Source organism: Mytilus californianus, unplaced genomic scaffold (genome assembly GCF_021869535.1).
Source record: "Mytilus californianus isolate M0D057914Y unplaced genomic scaffold, xbMytCali1.0.p SCAF_4, whole genome shotgun sequence".
In the NCBI taxonomy this organism is placed as follows: domain Eukaryota; kingdom Metazoa; phylum Mollusca; class Bivalvia; order Mytilida; family Mytilidae; genus Mytilus; species Mytilus californianus.
The window spans coordinates 94,231,254-94,251,277 of NW_026262690.1; the positions used below are offsets into that span (position 1 = coordinate 94,231,254).

The 20,024-nt window shown below is 31.5% G+C and overlaps 2 protein-coding genes across 7 annotated transcripts in view; one reads left to right on the plus strand and one right to left on the minus strand.

The window, feature by feature from the left end:
• Positions 1-20,024, minus strand: part of LOC127698854 (aftiphilin-like) — a 538,231-nt gene that overhangs the window by 341,728 nt on the left and 176,479 nt on the right. The gene's annotated exons all lie outside the window — the stretch shown is intronic.
• Positions 1-20,024, plus strand: part of LOC127698874 (uncharacterized) — a 101,630-nt gene that overhangs the window by 51,273 nt on the left and 30,333 nt on the right. For 5 of the 6 annotated variants that reach the window (XR_007980973.1, XM_052202580.1, XM_052202584.1 and 2 more), the window contains 2 exons: positions 2,713-2,754; positions 9,691-9,730. Coding sequence is in view for 5 of the 6 variants with exons in the window: in XM_052202580.1 (XP_052058540.1) it covers positions 2,713-2,754; positions 9,691-9,730 (82 nt within the window). In the remaining variant the exon portion in view is untranslated. The remainder of the gene's footprint in view (positions 1-2,712; positions 2,755-9,690; positions 9,731-20,024) is intronic. The other variant, XM_052202583.1, reaches the window with a different exon arrangement.

Below are 20,024 nucleotides of genomic sequence, written 5' to 3' on the forward strand. Positions count from 1 at the left end.
TCCTTATTGATGTCAACACAAGATTTTTTTTTTAAACAGCTCTTGTTAATCATGAACCACTTGCAAAGAAATGGTTAACACCAAAGTTTAGGACCTATGATAATTATCCTGGTAATACAGGAAATTTGCTAAATGTGCAATATCTGGAAATTTTTATTGTTGAGCTTAAAAAATTTCCACGAATCTGCAATTGTTAAGTCTGAAGTTATTGTTTAAAACTGATTGATTTATTGGTGTTTGCTTTACGTCGCCTTGTCTAAAACTGTAATATGCTATAAATAGATATGAAAAAGACATTTGTATGATTGTTAATATTGTATAGAATTTTTGGTCATCTTATCATCATTGCCTTTTTGTAGAAAATGATAAATATAAAATCATAGACATCATGTACAGCTGTCAAAAGTCTCCACTTAGTGTTTAAAGAACATATACATATGAGATTTGTACATGTAGGCGCTTGAGTTCCTGAGTGATCACTTGAGATGAAGAACAACAATAAAAGCACTGTTCCTTTGGTTTTTGTGTGTTTTTTGCTGTGCATGTACTGATTTTGTGTCAAGGATGGTTACCCAATGTCCTTTGTTTTTATACCCCACGCAACGGGTTGCGGAGGGTATAATGTTTTTGACCCGTCAGTCCGTCCGTCAGTCCGTCCGTCCGTCATTCCTGTTTCTTGTCATCGCAACTCCTCTCAAACCACCCAACAGAATTTCACGAAACCTTTTTAGATAATAAGGACATACTATGTAGTTGTGCATATCGACAGGAAATTGCGATTCAATTTTTTTTCTAGGAGTTAAGCCCCTTTGAACTTATTTACTTTAATGTACTACTGCAACAGTTTGTCATCGCAACTCCTCTGAAACCACACAACAGAATTTCATGAAACCTTTTTAGATAATAAGGACATACTATGTAGTTGTGCATATCGACAGGAAATTGCGATTCAATTTTTTTTCTAGGAGTTACGCCCCTTTGAACTTATTTGCTTCAATGTACTACTGCAACAGTTTGTCATCGCAACTCCTTTGAAACCACACAACAGAATTTCATGAAACCTTTTTAGATAATAAGGACATACTATGTAGTTGTGCATATCGACAGGAAATTATGATTCAATTTTTTTTCTAGGAGTTATGCCCCTTTGAACTTATTTGCTTCAATGTACTACTGCAACAGTTTGTCATCGCAACTCCTCTGAAACCACACAACAGAATTTCATGAAACCTTTTTAGATAATAAGGACATACTATGTAGATGTGCATATCGACAGGAAATTACGATTCAATTTTTTTTCTAGGAGTTACGCCCCTTTGAACTTATTTGCATCAATGTACTTCTGCAACAGTTTGTCATCGCAACTCCTCTGAAACCACACAACAGAATTTCATGAAACTTTGTAGATAATAAGGACATACTATGTAGAAGTGCATATTGACAGGATATTATGATTCAATTTTTTCTTATACAATTTTTTTTTTCTGACACTTATTTTATTTCTCCAATGATAATGTGGGGACGTGGGGTATGTAAGCACGCTCACTAAGGTTCTTTAATTCTATTATGGTTACTTATTTTGTCTTTTTTGTCAAACTTTGGGAAAAACCATTTGATTCCATTTTATATTATAATGACCCAGACCCAAAATATATGTTAAATTTGTTTCGAAGGAGTTAAAAGATGCATAAATAGAAAGATGTCAACCCACAATAAAAAGAAATTAGAATTACCGGTATGTTTTATTGTACTTTATTGTAGGCAGGAAGTTCCTTTGTTTGATGATATTTGAGATTTCAAACTTGAGACATTAATGTTGTGGGTGTGATCAAAAGGTCGAACATTGTTTATGGAATGGAAATAAACAGTGTTTTAATGGTAAATTTGAAAAGGTCTTTCTTAATTATTTTACTTTACCATGAAATTTATCCAGCTGCAATAACATTTATTTTATGTTAAAAGTTGGTGTGTATAAAAACACTTATTTTTGTGTTCACTTTTACAACTGGAACCATAAAGGTGTTTGCCAATTTTCTTGCAATTAGTCAGTTCAATCTTAATTTTTTTTCTGTACAAGTATTGAAGTAAACAATGCTAAGGTGAATCAACAGCTAACTAAAGGTGACTCGACAGCTTACTAAGGTGACTTGACAGCTTACTAAAGGTGACTTAACAGCTTACTTAAGGTGACTTAACAGCTTAATTAAGGTGACATTATCACAAATTACCTGTGGTTTACACAAGCAATTTAAGGTTTTCAGCATGCAAGCTTAAGCAGTAGTATTGAGAACGGAAATAGAGAATGTGTAAGAGACAACAACCCAACCAAAGAGCAGAAAACAGCCCAAGGCCACCAATGGGTCTTCAATGCAGCAAGAAAATCCCTCAACTGGAGGCGGGCTTCAGCTGGCCTCTAAACAATAATGTATACTAGCAATAATGTATACTAGCGAGGTGTCCCATAAACAATAATGTATACTTGCAAGCATGTTAAAATCTAGAATTTACCATCCAGAGAGAAGAGAGATTTCGTAACTCATGGTCAAAAAGGACAATTTGTTTCTTTCATATGTTTTCCAGGCTTTTACGTATATGTTATTTTGAATATGTCTGAAAGCATGATTTAATTTTGAACATCAATTTTGTTCAATCATCGTAATATAGTATGGGTATATATAAATTTAAACAAATAGATGTTGTTTCCACCTGCAGGGTCAAGGACTTTTTTATCGACCTTCAGAAACAGATATTCAGGTATTTTAGGATTGTATATCATTCCATTATATATTCCTTTTTTTTTTTATAACATGTTGACTTTTTTTATTTAGATATTATATTTTGTTCCTCCATTACCATAGCACAAAACTGAATTGTTTATAAATAACACCTTATTTTTTATTTTTGGGACAATCATACCATATCTATATTTTCTTGCAACTGATTGAGATTGTTACAAATAAACTCATGCATGTGTTTACCAATTTTCTTGAAATGCTAAATTCTATTTTATATAACGGGAGTTGTCTCAGATATGTATGCATTGAAAATGAAAATGCAGGCAACTCTAAAAAGTCACTATTATTAAACTGATTTACCTGAGCAATAATTGTTCATTAAAAACTCTTGAAAAATGTCAAATTAAATTTACCAATTGCAAGAATTTTGTTTACACTTGTATTGTTTATAATGAAAGGAAATTCTCTGTTAAAATCAATATTGCTCTTGTATTTTTATGATGGCTCTAATAACGATTTTGATACATGTGACCAGTTGACGGAAATTAAGATATGGTATAGTGTTCATCCCAATAACATATAATTTCTCCTTGTTATTTTTTGTTAATGAATAGGAAACTTTTCATAATTATTTGTGGTACATCAGTTTGTGTTCAGAATGGTATTTCATATTTTCTACAAGCAGAGTTATCTGCCCTTAGGTCGTCTTTTTTTTTAGAGCTATGTGGTAGTAATTGACATTTTGATTCTTTTTTGTATCCCTTTTGAAGAAGGGAAACATATTGCTAAATGAGTATTTCTTCTTCTTCTTTTTGTTATCTTGATTACGGCCTTCTGTTTGAGCTCACCTGGCCTAATAGGCATCATTTGGTGTCAATTATTGGTCGTAAAATTTAGAAAAATTCTTCTGAAATGACTGGACCAATTTCAACCATAATTTTTCTTAATAATCCGAAGTGTTTCTAGTATAATTTATGTGTTTATTGCTGCTGCTAATCATTTTCAATTTTCAATGGCCACCATAGCTAAAATAGAACATAAGTTTAATATAGCTAGAGAAAATCGGATGGGACAAAAACACTCAAAATGTCCAGATATACTTACTTTATTACCACCAAAGTTATCAGATGACTGCTAGTAAGAATTATTGCCCTTGAATTAAGTTCCTTTAATGTTTTTAACAAGTTTAGCATTTTTGCTGATTATCTTGAAAAGTATGATAGATAATAAAAAAACATGTGAACAACAAAACTGATCCAAGATCTAATTTTCTTGTAAAAAGTAAAATAACAAAAAGATTTAACTCCAAGGAAAATTCAAAACGGGAAGTCCCTTATCAAATGGCAAAATCAAAAGCTCAAACACATCCTAGCAGATTTTTTATGCCCCGCTGTCACGGGAGTGGGCATTAAGTCACTAACAGTTACCCTTGTCCATCCGTCTGTCCCAACCAAAACTTTCTCTAACTTTAGTTTTCCTCAACCAAATATTATGAAACTAATACACAATGCTTACTACCACATAACAAAATCAAATTAGAATTTGGATGGTGTCACTTTTACTGTTCTGGAGTTATGCCCCTTTATTAATCATCTGATTGGATGCATTCTCCATTTATTTTGGTTGTAAATAGAATCTTTTAAGAAATGTTATTTGTTAAATAAGTGTTACTCAGGTGATCCAATCTTAAATCCTGATTATTATTTTTCAAAATAACATCTGCAATAATCAAAATAGATTTAATAGATCATTTTCAAGAACCAAAATTAGCATGCGAACGGTATCTGCTGTGAATCTAAGAATAAAGGTTTATTATAAGACACTTTAAGAAATAACATCTGATCTATTAACAGAAATTTATTTTTGAATTCATCTCTAAATAGAAATCAAAATATGAAGAATAAGGCAGTATTGATGGAACAAGAGGCAATATCCCCAAATATATATAGACTTTAAGAGTCCACATTTGCATATTATTTCCGATATATATCTTTATTTAGCCTCCATTAGAAGAGATAGTGATACAAATGAAATATTAATAAATTACACAATATATAAGTTTGAACAGATGAAAAAAAGAAGTTATTTTACACGTATTTCACATTGTCATTTAGGAGAGAGATAATGTTTTAGAAAATTTGTAAATGTAGGTGATGCATAAAAATTGAAAACGTTTTTTCTGCTCACAGTCTAGTTAGAATTCGGTTTTGCATGACAGTAACAGATAACAGAAATCTTCATCAGCTAAGGTACCCAGAAAACACTAATAGTGATCAGGTTTTTACATAGTAACTTGCATCAGAATTCATCGCGAATGTTGGATAAGAAGTCACATGAAGAGATTGCATAAATACACGGATCGGTGAAAAATTTACCACGTTATCACATAGATTAAAATTGGTGTTTGTATTGCGAACTTAACAACACAAGGATACTATGTAATTTGCCTGTTTACCCAAATACAGAAAATCTAGTGCAACAGTCCATGCAGGATGATGCTGGAATATTTTATGTATAAAATTATGGTAAAAATGGCAAAAAAAAAAATACTTGATGCATGAATGAAGACCAGTACCCACTTAAGAATAAAGATAGAGAATACAATTGCAAAATAAAAAATGTTGCAAAATCAAAACAGTACAAAGAAAACTTAAGATTCAGCAACAGGAACCCAATCAATAGAAATGAATAACTTTGAATATTATGATTAAAAGGAAGAGTCTGTAAATAACAAACATGGTCAGGATTACAAGATCAACAAAAATACCAATATGACAAACCATCAATTATTTCCTTGTAGCAGTTATTGCCCCTGGATGCAATTTTGTTTACCAATTTTAGTGTTTTGCTATTATTTTGGAAACTTTTATAAAATATCAAAATTGATCAGCAATATAATGATATTCAAAAAAGCCACTATGAGTGAAACCATCAATCAACTTTTATAGGACTAATTGTTATTTAATGATGTTTTTGGCTGAGTTTATGTTTTTGCCTATGATCTTGATATTTTTATGAACGAGAGCAAAAAATTGTACAAAACAAAAAATTAACACTCAGGCAAGAAATACCATACAAATAAATGAGACGACCAAAACAAAAAATTATCTATTTAATAGAGTTATTTCCCTTTCGAAACCATAAACAGACAAAATATCAAACAAGAAAATTGAAATCTGCAAACCATTTTATTTATAAAAATAAGATGTGGTATGTTTGCCAATGAGACAACTCGCAACCAGAGACCAAATGACCTAGAAGTTTACAAATATAGGTCACCGTATTTGTCTGTATTATTGAGATGGCCATTCTATATTCTGAAGTGGGTTTGTTTGTTTTGTTTTTATTTTACATATTTTTAATCCTGTTGTCCAGATTTAATGTAAGTAAATAATGTTAACATAAAAGCACACTTTGCTGGTTTCTTTGGATTTTGTCGAGTGTGTTAAAGAGATTTTTAAATTAATATTCCATATATTCTATCTTTTCTATTACTGTGTGTCGAATGAATGATTGATTGTTAGCATGACATCTCTTTTAATGAAATTAATTTGTGTGAAAACATAACTTCAGAGTGAAATTCAACGTTAAAACAACATGCCATTTTGTAAATAAGAGTAAATTATAAATTGTGAAAATGTGTAAACTATCTCTTTCCCTCCATTGATTATTTTTGAGAGTTTTCCCCTTACTAGTTGAACTAAATTCATAAACCTGTAATTAATTAAATCTGTAGTGTATCACTGTACGGCAGACGGCATTGATTGCTAAGAAATCTATTAATATTAGCTATTTGTGATGGTTTTTTTTCTTTAGTTGACCTTACTGTGAACTCAGAAAAGACTTTTTTATTAGTTCATTTTTACTGAACCAAATATAACCTAACTGATGACACCAGAAACAATTCATTTCTTCATTTAGTAACATTACAGTTGACTGTAGATTTATAGATTGTCAATTTTATTTTTATTTTATCTATAGATATACTAAAAAAAGAAAATCAGGTGTTGAGACTAATATAGTCAAGGGTGAATTAGAGAAAAATCTTTTAGTTTCTGTTACAAATGTACAAGTATAAATCAAACCATTTCAAAGCTGAGTTTTGAATGATTAGTAGGATTTTATTTTTATATAACTTACTAGAATTTATTCTGAATAACAATTTGTGAGAAAATCAGTTAAGATATTTTAAAAATTGTTTCTGCTGTAAAGTTATGCAATGGAATAATAGTATAGAATTAGGTTAAACATCTTACAAATCTTGTAATTCTTTACAAAAAGTTAAAAGACTACCCCTTCCACTCTAGTTTCTCCATGTTGAATTTTGATTGCATTTGAAAATCTCATTTCGTTTACTGTATCCGTAAAGTTCAATAACTAATAATGACAGTAATGAATGAACTATGGAAGCCATTACCTGCATAAATGATTACAATACAAAGGCAGGTTTTATGGTGTTATGCAACAAAATAGTAAAGAGCAGTTTTTGGTGTTATACACAGGAGCAAAGAGCAATACATATAGATATATGTATAACATAAGTTATATTGATCTTGGAAAATGTTATTACAAAGGAATTAAAATTTCTCATGACATCAAAATTTTTTAGAAGCTCTGAGGGACCATTTGAATCTATAAATGATTGGATGGTTTTTAGTTTTTAGGCTGGTCATATGATAAACAACTTAATGATTTCACTCAATCACCTATTATATATAAAAACTAGACTTTTGGTAATCCAATTTCTCAATTTGAATAAGAAAATATGCCAGAATTTTTTTATTTTGTCTTCTATCATGTTTTGAGTTCACATTTAATGCCAATTGTCTTGTGTACAATGAATTTCACAAAAGATAAGTTATATGTATGGTAAGCAAATAACATGGGAAGCTATTTTTTTTTCTAGAATGAAGGAATAGTAGATAAATAATATTTTGTATATCATTAGTTGTCTCTATATGGGCTGGTATTTGTGATAAATTTAAAACAACTGGGTTGATGCCAACTGGTGAATATTTGGTCACGAGGGTATCACCAGCCCAGTATTCAGTGGTCCTATGCTGTCATGAAATATCAATGAGGGTGGTAAAGGGTTATTTTCGTGCAACGTGTTTTGCCATTTTTATTTCACGTGCAACCGTGAAAAAGGTTTATTTTTCACCGTGTTTCGTGAAATCAGTAAAAAGATCAACGTGCAAGAAATTTTTAATTGTTTGTTCATCGTGAAATGGCAATTTTATTTCACGTTCTTCCGTGCAGATACCCCCCCCCCCCTTTTTACCTCCCTCATCAATGTTGTGGTCATTTACTGTCAATAAAATATTTTTGGAAGTTTTGGTTTTTAATGCTCTTTATACTTACATTGTATAATTGATTTGGCCTTTTAACTTTTTTTTATTCAGGTGCCTGAAGAGTGTTTATGTAGACATACATGTATCTAGCATACTGTAAATTCAGAAATTATTGCAAGGTTTTTATTAACACGAATAATGCAATTGTATGATGAACGCAATAATATTTAAAGAACACGCATTCTGATATCTGATACATAAATCTGTATGCAGATTCCTGAACTCGCAATAATTAATCTCACATTTTTGTCCATTCTTCAAAAATTGCAATAATAAATGCACACAATAATTCTGAATTTACAGTATAAAATCATAAATTGGTTATCGTTGATGAGGTTTTAAACAACTGCATTGAGTTGAAACTGACTTTCATCTTGGAGGGTACATTATCACCAGCTCAGTATTCAGGGATTCTGTGCTGTCATGCGATATCGTTGATACTCTAATTGTCTGTCAATATACTATTAATAAAACGTTTCAATAAGACAAAACATTTGGGTTTTCTACCCCCAGGCATAGATGTCCTTAAGATAGATAATTGATTTGGCTTTCCAGCGACACTGATGAGTTCGGCATATAAGAAATAATCCTAGTATCTTTGATGAATTTTCACCATATTTTGAAAAGTTCACAGCGCATTCTATACAGTTTCTCTTTTCTAATTTCAAATAAGGAAATTGTATTTACGTACAGCTGTATATTTTTAACTTAACAAAAAGTAAGTAGGTGTTTTTCTATCTGCCTACACATGACACTTGACTCTAAAATAAGAGTCAAATGCATGGGCCTCAGCAATCTTGATTCTATAAATTTCATTTGTTTCAGTTTATAGAAATATTTAAGGTAAATGTATGGGCCCCAGCAATCTTGATTCTATAAATTTTATTTGTTTCAGTTTATAGAAATATTTAATTAATTCTAAAAGACAAAAATAACTCATCTGATGTTCATGAGAAATGGGGGTGTTTATAACTATCTAAATATAGAGTACAGATTATAAAGCAGAATAAGAACTGTGATTGAGAAATATTGATAATCTTTTTATATTATTCTTCCGCGTTCTAACAAAAAAGCTGATTCATAAAAATTCCATCATATTGGAATCTTCTCTATTGTTTCCTATCGGTTCCTAAATTAAGATGCACAGTACAAAGAAAATTCTGACTACCATTTACAAGATAATTGTGTTTTGTCCGATTTGGATACAAATGTGAAACCTAGTGGACGTTGAGAGAAAGGCGTTATAATCTTCTTGTTATAGTATTGTCGCTCATTTGGTTACGATTGTAATGGATCTGTGACATTAACCAGTTAATGAACTGCTCGGTCAACAGAATTGAGATGTAAGGAATACGATAGAGGAAATTGCAATTAACGATCACTTGTTTGAAGACCGTCCTTATCGTCACCGACTGGGAATATATCGTTACGATTTTACGGGAGAATTTGTGTCAATGAAAATTTAAATGCAAAGATTTAATTCATGGTTGATGAAAAAATTCTGCTGCCATTTAATGGTAGGTTTATGCTTTGTTGTTTTATACTATTGATTTAGGATTTTTTCTCCTTGATTTATTGACAAGATAATTTCTCTGTATTTACAGGGTACTCCTAGAGATAATAAAGATGAAGATTCGATACAAGGTAGGTCTTTATTTTCTTTTAAACACACAATATTTCACTTATTAAAATAGAATTTGTAAAAAAAAAATTTTGAAAATTGTATAAGAATCATAAAAGTTGAATGGCTGTCTTTTTAAACATAAAAACAAATGAGTATGTCATGTAGATCATTAAATAATTTGAAAAAACGTCAATGGTTCCATTTATGGTCGCTTCAGTAGAAACAGGTTTTACCTCAGTTTTAATTAAGCCATAACTATAAGATGAAAACAACAAAAAGGTATGGATTTTTTTTCTCTGAATACTCCACTCTTGTATTACCATACGTGACCAGATTTAATTACTTGGGTGTTTTTTTATATGGCATATCAATAGGAATGCCACACTTAATGAAATTTAGATAAAGACGTAAAAAATGCTCGTTGAAGTTGAGGTCATTATGAACACTTGTTGTTAAATTTTATGAATTAACCTTTTTGAATTTAGGTTTGAAGTTAAGGGCATATGAAATAATTTATACAATTTTTTTTATTATTTAGTTATTAACTCCCTTAGAAATAAAAAAAATATTGAATTTTTTGTATTTTGATATTTATCAGAAGTGGTTGAAAAATCTGTGAATTCTTTGCTGTCATTTTGTTGTTGTTTTTTTTTATGTAGTTTTTACATTTTTTACCTTTTTTTTTATGGAAAAGAGGCACTGTATAAACACCTTAGAAAAAACGTTACCAAACACATATACTTGCTTTCACATTTTATTGCAGAATATATGATAAAATGTATTAATTAAATTTGCATCACAGTACATTTGAATTGGTTAAAAGATGGGGAAAAGTTTTGGTTGAGAGTTGTATTCAAAAAGTGTTCATTGCGCAGTATTTTTTTCTTCTAAATTTTCACTTTTACAACCAAAACTGTACACGTATCAACCAGTTTTTTCTTGCAATTCATGTTAGTTCAACTTGAATTCTATGTTGAGCTATTTGAATAATTCTACTGTATTTAAATCAATAATGTTCAACTTGGTTCAGGTGACATAACTTTAGATTTGCCAGTATTTTAGATTTACCTGTATTCCACTTGAACATTTTGTTTGCAACACCTGATATTTTTTAAACATGCTTTGATGAATAACTTGCTAGAAAATTGGTTGACCTATGTAAGGTGTATGCTATGATAAGATTCTTAGAATACTTCCAATTTTTACTATTTATGGGAGGTTTCCTCCAATGAGAGGTTTTTGTCTTACTTTTAAAATCTTTTTTTATAAGATCTAAAAACCTCATAAACATTCTTTCAAAGGAGTTAATTAAAATAGTGTTTAAGCACATAAAAACCTAAGTATATTAGATTAAAGAAATTTTGACATATATAAGTGATGTATTAGGTCCTCTTGTGCTTCCCCCATGGAGATTTTGAATAGTTGTCAGTCATGATTCTAGTTGTTGTTTAAGGCTTGTTTTTATTTCATTATAATTAGTCATATAGTAAAAGGAGATGTGGGATAAACATCAATGAGACAGCAGCGTAATGTTTTTGTAATTCTTCAGTTTTTCTTTGAGTGAAACATGAAGTTTAATCCAGAAAAGAACTTTGATTGGAGTATAATTAAGCACTATCTGTAACCTTTAAGAATCACGTTTTTGTCAATGTTATAAAAAATCTGACTCATGTTAGATACTGGTATATCAAAATAGGATTAATGCTAAGATAGTTTGAAGTTTTATACAACAGGGTTAATTTTGTTTCCACATTTTTTTTCTCAAACTTCTAGTTAGATCTTTTATAACCTGCTGTGAAATTTGACTTATCTGCACCAAACATAAAACAGAATTTTCTTTAAACTGAAATTGTGATAATGCTCATTGTTGAAGGCAGAACAATGACCTATAGTTGCTAATGTTAGTGTCCTTTAGTCTCTGGTTGATATTTGTCTCATTGGTAATCATACCACATCATCTTAGTTTTATATGTCTTTTTCAGTAATCTTTATTGCAATATTACATCCATAAGGGTCAAGCAATAACAAACAAAATACATACTTACATAAAAGAATACACAAATAAACAATTCACATGATACACAGATTTAAGATTAAACTGACAATAGTTATCATGAACTTTGTCTGACATGGGCCGGCCAGGTCTGTCGCCCTCAGTTCTAAAGACTGTTTAATAAAGACTTGACAAACAAGTTCAGGGGTATGACTGAGAAAAAAATATCTTCTCAGAATCCTAATCGCTAAATAATCTGGGAATGGAAGATGTAAAAGGAATGGAGAAAGGCAGTACTAAGTCCTCATTTACTTTTCAGCCAGAACAAAAAACTTAGCTAATAATTCAGTATTGTGTAATACATGTCGATTGGCCTTTAGAATTAGCACATAAACACCTGCTCCAGTATATTTTTTTTATTAGATTGATTCTGTAACCTGATATGATGTGATAGTATGATACATGTATTACAACAGAAAACAAGGCGCTAATTTGATGTCAATAATATCTTGTGAAAAAAATTGTTCCTACGTCTTTTTCATGTTTTATGAGGCGAGTTCTGACCATTTCCATTGTTTGCTTGTTTTTCTTCCTCGAAAGTGTCTTTAAGTGACATCAGAGAATTAGACTTCATCGCCAGTTTGTACTTACATGAGCAACATAACAGGTGCCAGCTGTGGAGCAGAAACTGCTTACCCTTTTGGGGCACCTGAGATCACCTGGTTTTCGGTGGGTTTTTGTGTTGCTCATCTTTTGTTTTCTTTGTAATGTTAGGGGGACTTGTTTGTCTTTTCATCTTTGCCTTTTTTGCCATAGCATTGTCAGTTTTTCTTAAACTTATACTTTTAAAATATATATGAGTTTTGAATGTCACCTTGGTGTCTTCTGACTCTTTTTTTTATGCCTGATCCATTCAGTTTTCACAATATTAAAGTTAAACTATATTCATTAAGTGATTAGAGAAGCAGATTCTATTGCTTTAAACCATTATTTGTAATATTGGTATTCACATTTTAATTTTAGAAAGGCATTGCTTAGCTATCTACAATAGATAAGTATCAGGATATTGTAATAAAATCTATACATATATTTTTTCCATTCTCATAGATTTAAGTATGGTTTATAATTGTCTTATTTTCTTCAGTTTCATATTATAGCAAATCAAACAATGATTATACATGTATACTTCAATACATTGACGAAGGTAATTATACGTAGATGGGTAGACATTTTATAACGGTTATTTTCTCCAGTTTTAAGTACCGGTAGTAAATCCAACAATGATTATACTGCCTGATACATGTAAACTTCAATACATTAAAGAAAGTTATTGTAGGTAGATTGGTAGACATTTAAGTAAGGTTTTGGTTAGCTCACCTGGTTTAGAGGTCTTATAATTTGGATGTGTAAGTTGTGTATTTAGCAGTCAATTAACTTTCCACATTTTTGTCTCGCCTTGACTGAGTCAAAAAGCAAGACATAGGTATGCTGTTTCGGCGGCGGTGAAGGCGTCAACAATGTATTAGTTTGTGATTAGGTCTAGTTCATGGTGAACCACTAGTGGTAGGTCAATGATATTTGGTATACAGTTGTATTAGCATTGGCACATCTCATTACCATGGAGATTATTTGGCCCCGCCCCCTTAGTCAAGGTCTATTGACTTTGAAACTTTTCATAGTTTACATGTATTAGTTTGTGATTAGGTCAATTTATGGGGAACCACTAGTGGTAGGTCAATGATATTTGGTATGCAATTGTATAAGCATTGGCATATCTCATTTCCATGGAGATTATTTGGCTCCGCCCCCTTAGTCATGGTCTATAGACTTTGAAAATTTTGCTAAGTTAACATGTATTAGTTTGTGATTAGGTCAGTTCAAGGGGAACCATCAGTGGTAGGGCAATGTTAATTGGTGCTCAGCTGTATAAGCATTAGCACATCTCATTTCCATGGAGAATATTTGGCCCCGCCCCCTCAGTCATGGTCTATATACTTTGAAACTTTTGCTTAGTTTACATGTATTAGTTTGTGATTAGATCAGTTTAAGATGAACTGCTAATGTTAAGTCAATGATATTTGGTATGCAAATTTATTGGCATTTACAAGTATAGTTTCCATGGAGATTATATAGCCCCACCCCTGATCATGGTTCATTGACTTTGAAACTTTTACATAGTTTACAAGTTAATGTTTGTGTTTAGGTTTGTTTAAAGGGAATGACTTATAATAAGTCAATGGTATTTGGTATGCAGTTGTATTAGCATTGGCACATCTCATTCCATGGAGATTGTTTACCCATGTACCTTCAGTCATGGTTCATCGACTTTGAATATTTGCATAACTTACATGTTAAAGTATTGCTATTTTAATTTCAACATTTGCGTTATCAAAATTGCAAAAAAGACGAGACATATCTCTGTGATAACAGTTTATTGTAATCTTTTTCTAAATCATCCTACTAATTTGATTCAAAATTTCCATTAGTAAGAAATGAGAACTTAGTGTTAATTAACAAGTAACAAGCATTGGCAAATAGAAGGACAGGTTAGCAGACAAAGAATACAGACTTGTTTATGAAATGAGGAATTCCTTATCTTTATGGTTGATGGAAGTCAAAATGATTTCTATGTACATGTATAACATAAAGAGACTGATTTTTGTTTGTTTGTACATTTAGAAATTTAATTGCAAATCTTAGTGCAAAGCATAGATGCTTATATTCTATGAAATTCAATTGTATTTACTACTGATACACAGTATACTGTATATTCATTCATTTTAATTTGTGCCAATTTTGGTTGATTGAGGAAAACTTGCATTTTCGTGGATATTTGACTTCGTGGTTTTGTCAAAGTGTGCATATAACCTTATAGAAAATGTGTCATTCGTTGGATATTTAAATTCGTTGTTCACCTGCAGCCACTAAATCCACGAAAAAATTTGGTATCCAAGGAATAATAAGAATCCACTGTATGTAAAGGAATTCATGTAATCACATTTTTTAATAATTCTAGAGAATTGTGATGTCACTTAAATAAGAAGGATTATCCTGACAAATCTCGCAATTTATCATTCGGAGACAAACTTATGTTTAAAGACATCACAAGACAAAAGAAAGTGGGTCAATATCCATTTGGTCATTATTTCTCTCAAGATGAGGCTATTATACCTAAATATCATACTGTGACAATCTTATGTTTATAGACATCAGTAATTACAAAAGGTGTAAAGTCAATATCCATTTGGTCATAATTTTACTTACATGTTAAAATGATGCATTATACCAAAAATTATACATGTGTTGATTAATATTCTTGAAACTGTTGAGATCAATTTGGATTTTACACTGTTTCCATAGGGTAGAGGCTATTTACAGATTTGTTAGATATTTAATCGATAATTGCTCAGGTGAAAAAGCTGCTTCTGGCGAAAAAGAGGTGAAGTATATCAAAGGATATTCAAACTCATTAGTCGAAAACAAACTGACAATGCCACGGCAAAATATGAAAAACCGAAAGACAAACAAAGGTATACAAAACACAACAGAGAAAACTAAAGACTGACCAACACAAAGCCCACAAAAAAACTGGGGTGTTCTCAGGTGCTCAGGAGGGGTAAGCAGATTGTACTGCATGTGACTTTACCTTTATCTGAGATCAGCCTTATTGATAGTTTCAGGTTCATTATCATATATTTTTCAAAACAGCTCTTCATGAAATTAAAAATATTTTTTTTTCGCTTTGCTTATACATCATGTACATGTATTTTGAGACATCTTTAAATTTTTCTTCTTTAATGTGCTAATGTAATTGCTTATGCATGAAGTTTTGACCTTTTTACAATATCAATTGGCAATACACTTTTTCAATTGCAATATGAATTCATTAATTCATATTTAAGAGCAACCATTTTGTTTTCAATTTTTTTTTAAAGCATTTACTAATAAAAACCCTAGATCTTTTGTACTTTTCATTTTGCGTTTTTTTCTTAAAGCTATGATCCAGAGAACTTTCAATCTTTTTATGAGCTCACCGGGCCCAAAGGGCCCCATGTGAGCTTATGCCATCACTTGGCGTCCGTCGTCTGTTGTCATCTGTCGTCGTAAACTATTTCAAAAATCTTCTCCTCTGAGCTACTGGGCCAAATACCTTCAAACTTTAAATTAAATGTTCCTTAGGGTATCTAGTTTATGAATTGTATCCGAAGTTTTGATCCATCGACAAACATGGCCGCCATGGCTAAAAATAGAACATAGGGGTAAAATGCAGTTTTTGGCTTATATCTCAAAAACTAAAGCTTTTAGAGCAAATCTGACATGGGGTAAAATTGTTCAATTGGTCAAGATCTATCGGCCCTGAAATTATCAGACGAATCGAAAACCCATTGTTGGGTTGCTGCCACCGAATTGGTAGTTTTAACAAAATTTTGCAGTTTTTTGTTATTATTTTGAATATTATCATAGATATATATATAAACTGTAAGCAGCAATAATGTTCAGCAAAGTAAGATCTACAAAAAAGTTAATATGACCAAAATTGTCAATTGACCCCTTAAGGAGTTATTGCCCTTTAAAGACAATTTTACACAATTAGTTCATCAAGTTTGCTAACATTTAAAAATCTTCTCCTCTGAAATACAGGTGAGCGATTCAGGCTCTTGAGAGCCTCTTGTTTGTACATGTTTCTCTAAATATTTGCATTTTCCCCATCAAAAGTTACAATTACAGTATTGAGTTTGAGTGGAGATGATTTATTTGCTGTTGTTTTGTTGTTTTCGAGTCAACTAGTTAAGAATTTAAATTGAATGGGATATTACATCTCAATTCTTCCTTCATATAGGAAACCATGAAAAATCACATTGAAAAAAACAATGTGAAAAAAACTGAAGATAAAAAATTTGGTTTTATCCGGTTAGTGGTTTCAGTGCTATATTGGAGACAGTGCCAATGACTTTCTATTTCAATTTAAAGGAATTAACTTAGATGTAATCAATGCCAATTGTCAGAATGTAGTCAATGTGCATATATTGATAGGAAAATTTTACATACTTTCAACTTAATCCTGTAATGAATGAGACTTGTGTATGAGATGCTTCTTTCCTTGTCAGTACCATAATAATCCCATTACAACATACAATGCAGATGCATTTTCAATCGTCAATATCACTTTCAACTTGTACAGCAGTGATTTAATTAGATTCCTTTCTGTTTCTTTGATATCCATTCAAACGCAGTCTATGATTTTGTATAACAGCAGAAAAGTCAGTGCATTTGTTTTGTGATTTACTATTTTTATTTATTATGTGGTATAGAGATTAGGTCGTTGACAATTAAATTGTTAGTTGAGGAAAAGTTTTACCAGAATGTAGAAAAACGAGTGCAATGGAAAATAGTGTCTTATGGGTGAAGGGGCCCTGAAAGGAGTAGGGCTCTAACTGGTATAGAAAATAGTGTATGGGTAAAAGGGCCTTGAAAGGAGTAGTGCTCTAAAGGCTCTAACTGGGATAGAAAATGGTGTTGTATGGGTAAAGAGGCCCTGAAAGGAGTAGTGTTCTAAAGGCTCTAACAGGGATAGAAAATGGTGTTGTATGGGTAAAGAGGCCTTGAAAGGAGTAGTGCTCTAAAGGCTCTAACTTTGATAGAAAATGGTGTTGTATGGGTAAAGAGGCCCTGAAAGGAGTAGTGCTCTAAAGGCTCTAACTGGGATAGAAAATGATGTTGTACAGGTAAAGAGGCCCTGAAAGGAGTAGTGCTCTAAGGGCTCTAACTGGGATAGAAAATGGTGTATGGGTAAAGAGGCCCTGAAAGGAATAGTGCTCTAAAGGCTCTAACTGGGATAGAAAATGGTATTGTATGGGTAAAGAGGCACTGAAAGGAGTAGTGCTCTAAAGGCTCTAACTGGGATAGAAAATGGTGTATGGGTAAAGAGGCCCTGAAAGGAGTAGTGCTTTATCTTGGATAGAAAATTAAATTTTATAGGTCTAGGTGTGGGCAAAGCCTGAACTAGATGCAGATGTAAATGATAACAAATTGGTCCATTTAGGACATGTTTTTTTGTAGGAAATACTGAGCACATGAAAAAAGCTAGAATTTATATAAATCTGGTTGGGTTTTTTTTCCATGAAGCTGATATTTAATAATAAAAAAAATATCAGATAAATGGACTCCTCCTGATATCTTTTCTGTTTTTTTGTTGTCTTGTTGGGTGGCTGTTTCATTGACATATCACCCCTCATCCACTGTTATTCATATAAAGTTTATATGTATTTTTTTTTAATTCCTCAAAATTGACTTTCAGTGCTGTCAAGACTGATTCCTCATGACTTTGAAGTACATGTTTTATGTACTGGCTAAGATAGCACTATAAAAGGGTTTATGTTTCACGGCTGTGCATCAGTTCATTCATTAGTCCATCTCATATCAGCTTAAAGTTTTGATATAAGGAAGTTTACCATGAAGCTGTGGTCACAAAATCTTTAAATTTATTACTAACATTCACGATGATTTGACCTTATTAGAATATATTCCAAACTCAGGATTTATGATTCACTGAACATACAAAATGTGATAGTGCTAGTGAGGTATGGTATCCCATGGACACATATTCTTGTTTTTAGAATTATCTCAACAGTCATTTGCATCATGTTTTCATGTGGATATTTATTTTTCATTGCTTGGTTGCTGTTCTATTGAACTTTTGTCATTTGCTTTTATTTATTCTTCTCTTTAATCTTCTACTTTTTGTGAAAAGCAACATTTCTTTATCACAGTAATATCAGTTTGTTTATTTATAGTTTGAAATAAGACTATAATGTTCTCCTTTTTTTTTTTTCTTTTTTTTTTTTTGAAATTCTGTACAAATATACATATGACATTTCACAAAATTCATGTCTTCCTTCACTTTTGATAAATTTGCAGAATGAAATCTAATCCAAAGAAGTAGAGCTGATATTAGATCATATTGGAGTGTAGAACAACATGATATCTATTTCAGCAGATAAAAGTTATTTAAGCTTGCTTTCAATAATTGCAGGCATTCTTTGAAACAATAATACATGTAATACGCATATTTAATGATACCCGTGTTTTTGTTGTCTATTAGAGTTCTGTGGTTTTTTTTTCTGAACGGATTTTTATGTTATGTTCTGAATTTCACTAATTACGATTACAAATGCTAATAAAACTTCAGAAATACACCCATGCCAAGTAAGTGATCTATTAAGATATAACTTAACATTTATTTAAGACATTTGGGGTATTTCGTTTTGATGGCAGATCTTCAATAGTCTCTTAAAAGTCAGAAGCCTGTAGTTCAGTGGCTGTCGTTGGTTTTAAGTTAATTTAATGGAAAATTGATTAAAGGTGAATGAGACAGCAACCCAATAACATAACGTGGAAAAAAGAAAAACACTTAGTGGAAGAGAGGCGAAGGATACCAAAGGGACATTCAAACTCATACTGTAAAACAACTTATTTTCGCGGATACTTTATTTCGCATTTAGCCCTTATTAGCCCATTTCGTGGCGATTTAATTTCGTGATTTTCAAATTTGATTGATGCAGTTAAATAAGGAAACTTCCAAGTTTTACATTTTCGCGACGATTTATATTTGCGTTATTTTACTACTCCCGAAAGTCGCGAAAATAAATCGCTCGCGAAAATATGTTGGTTTACAGTAAGTCGAAAATAAACTGACAATGCCATGGCTAAAACAGAAAAGGACACACAGACAAACAACAGTACACAAAACAACATAGAAAACTAAAGACTGAGCAACACGAACCCCACCAAAAACTGGAGGTGATCTCAGGTGCTCCAGAAGGGATAAAGCAGATCCTGCTCCACATGTGGCACCTATCGTGTTGCTCATGTAAGTACAAACCCGGTGATATTCTAATTCAGTAGGTCACATTTGGGGGAAAGGGACGAGATTGTAATTACGACAATTGGAACATATCTGTCTTCATCTGTGAAACAGATATTCCATAACTGACAGATGATTTTTCAACGATAAAGAATTGTTGTTCTTTGCATTTACTGCGATCTTTTGAATTTAATGACTATGCAGGCACCATAAAATACTAATCATAAAATGACATCTCTTATCAAGGTATTTAATTTTAGAAAACACTATTAGAATATTTGGAAGTATAGCTATGCTGGCATTTATACAGATGTATAGAAAAAAGTCATTCATTGCTGGAAAGTTGTTAAGGAATGATGAAATAACTGATTTGTTTATTTTTTCTTGAACTATTGATGGAATCGTAAATCTAATCTAATTTGCCTTGTACTTCCCTTGCTAAATAATTTTCTGTGGA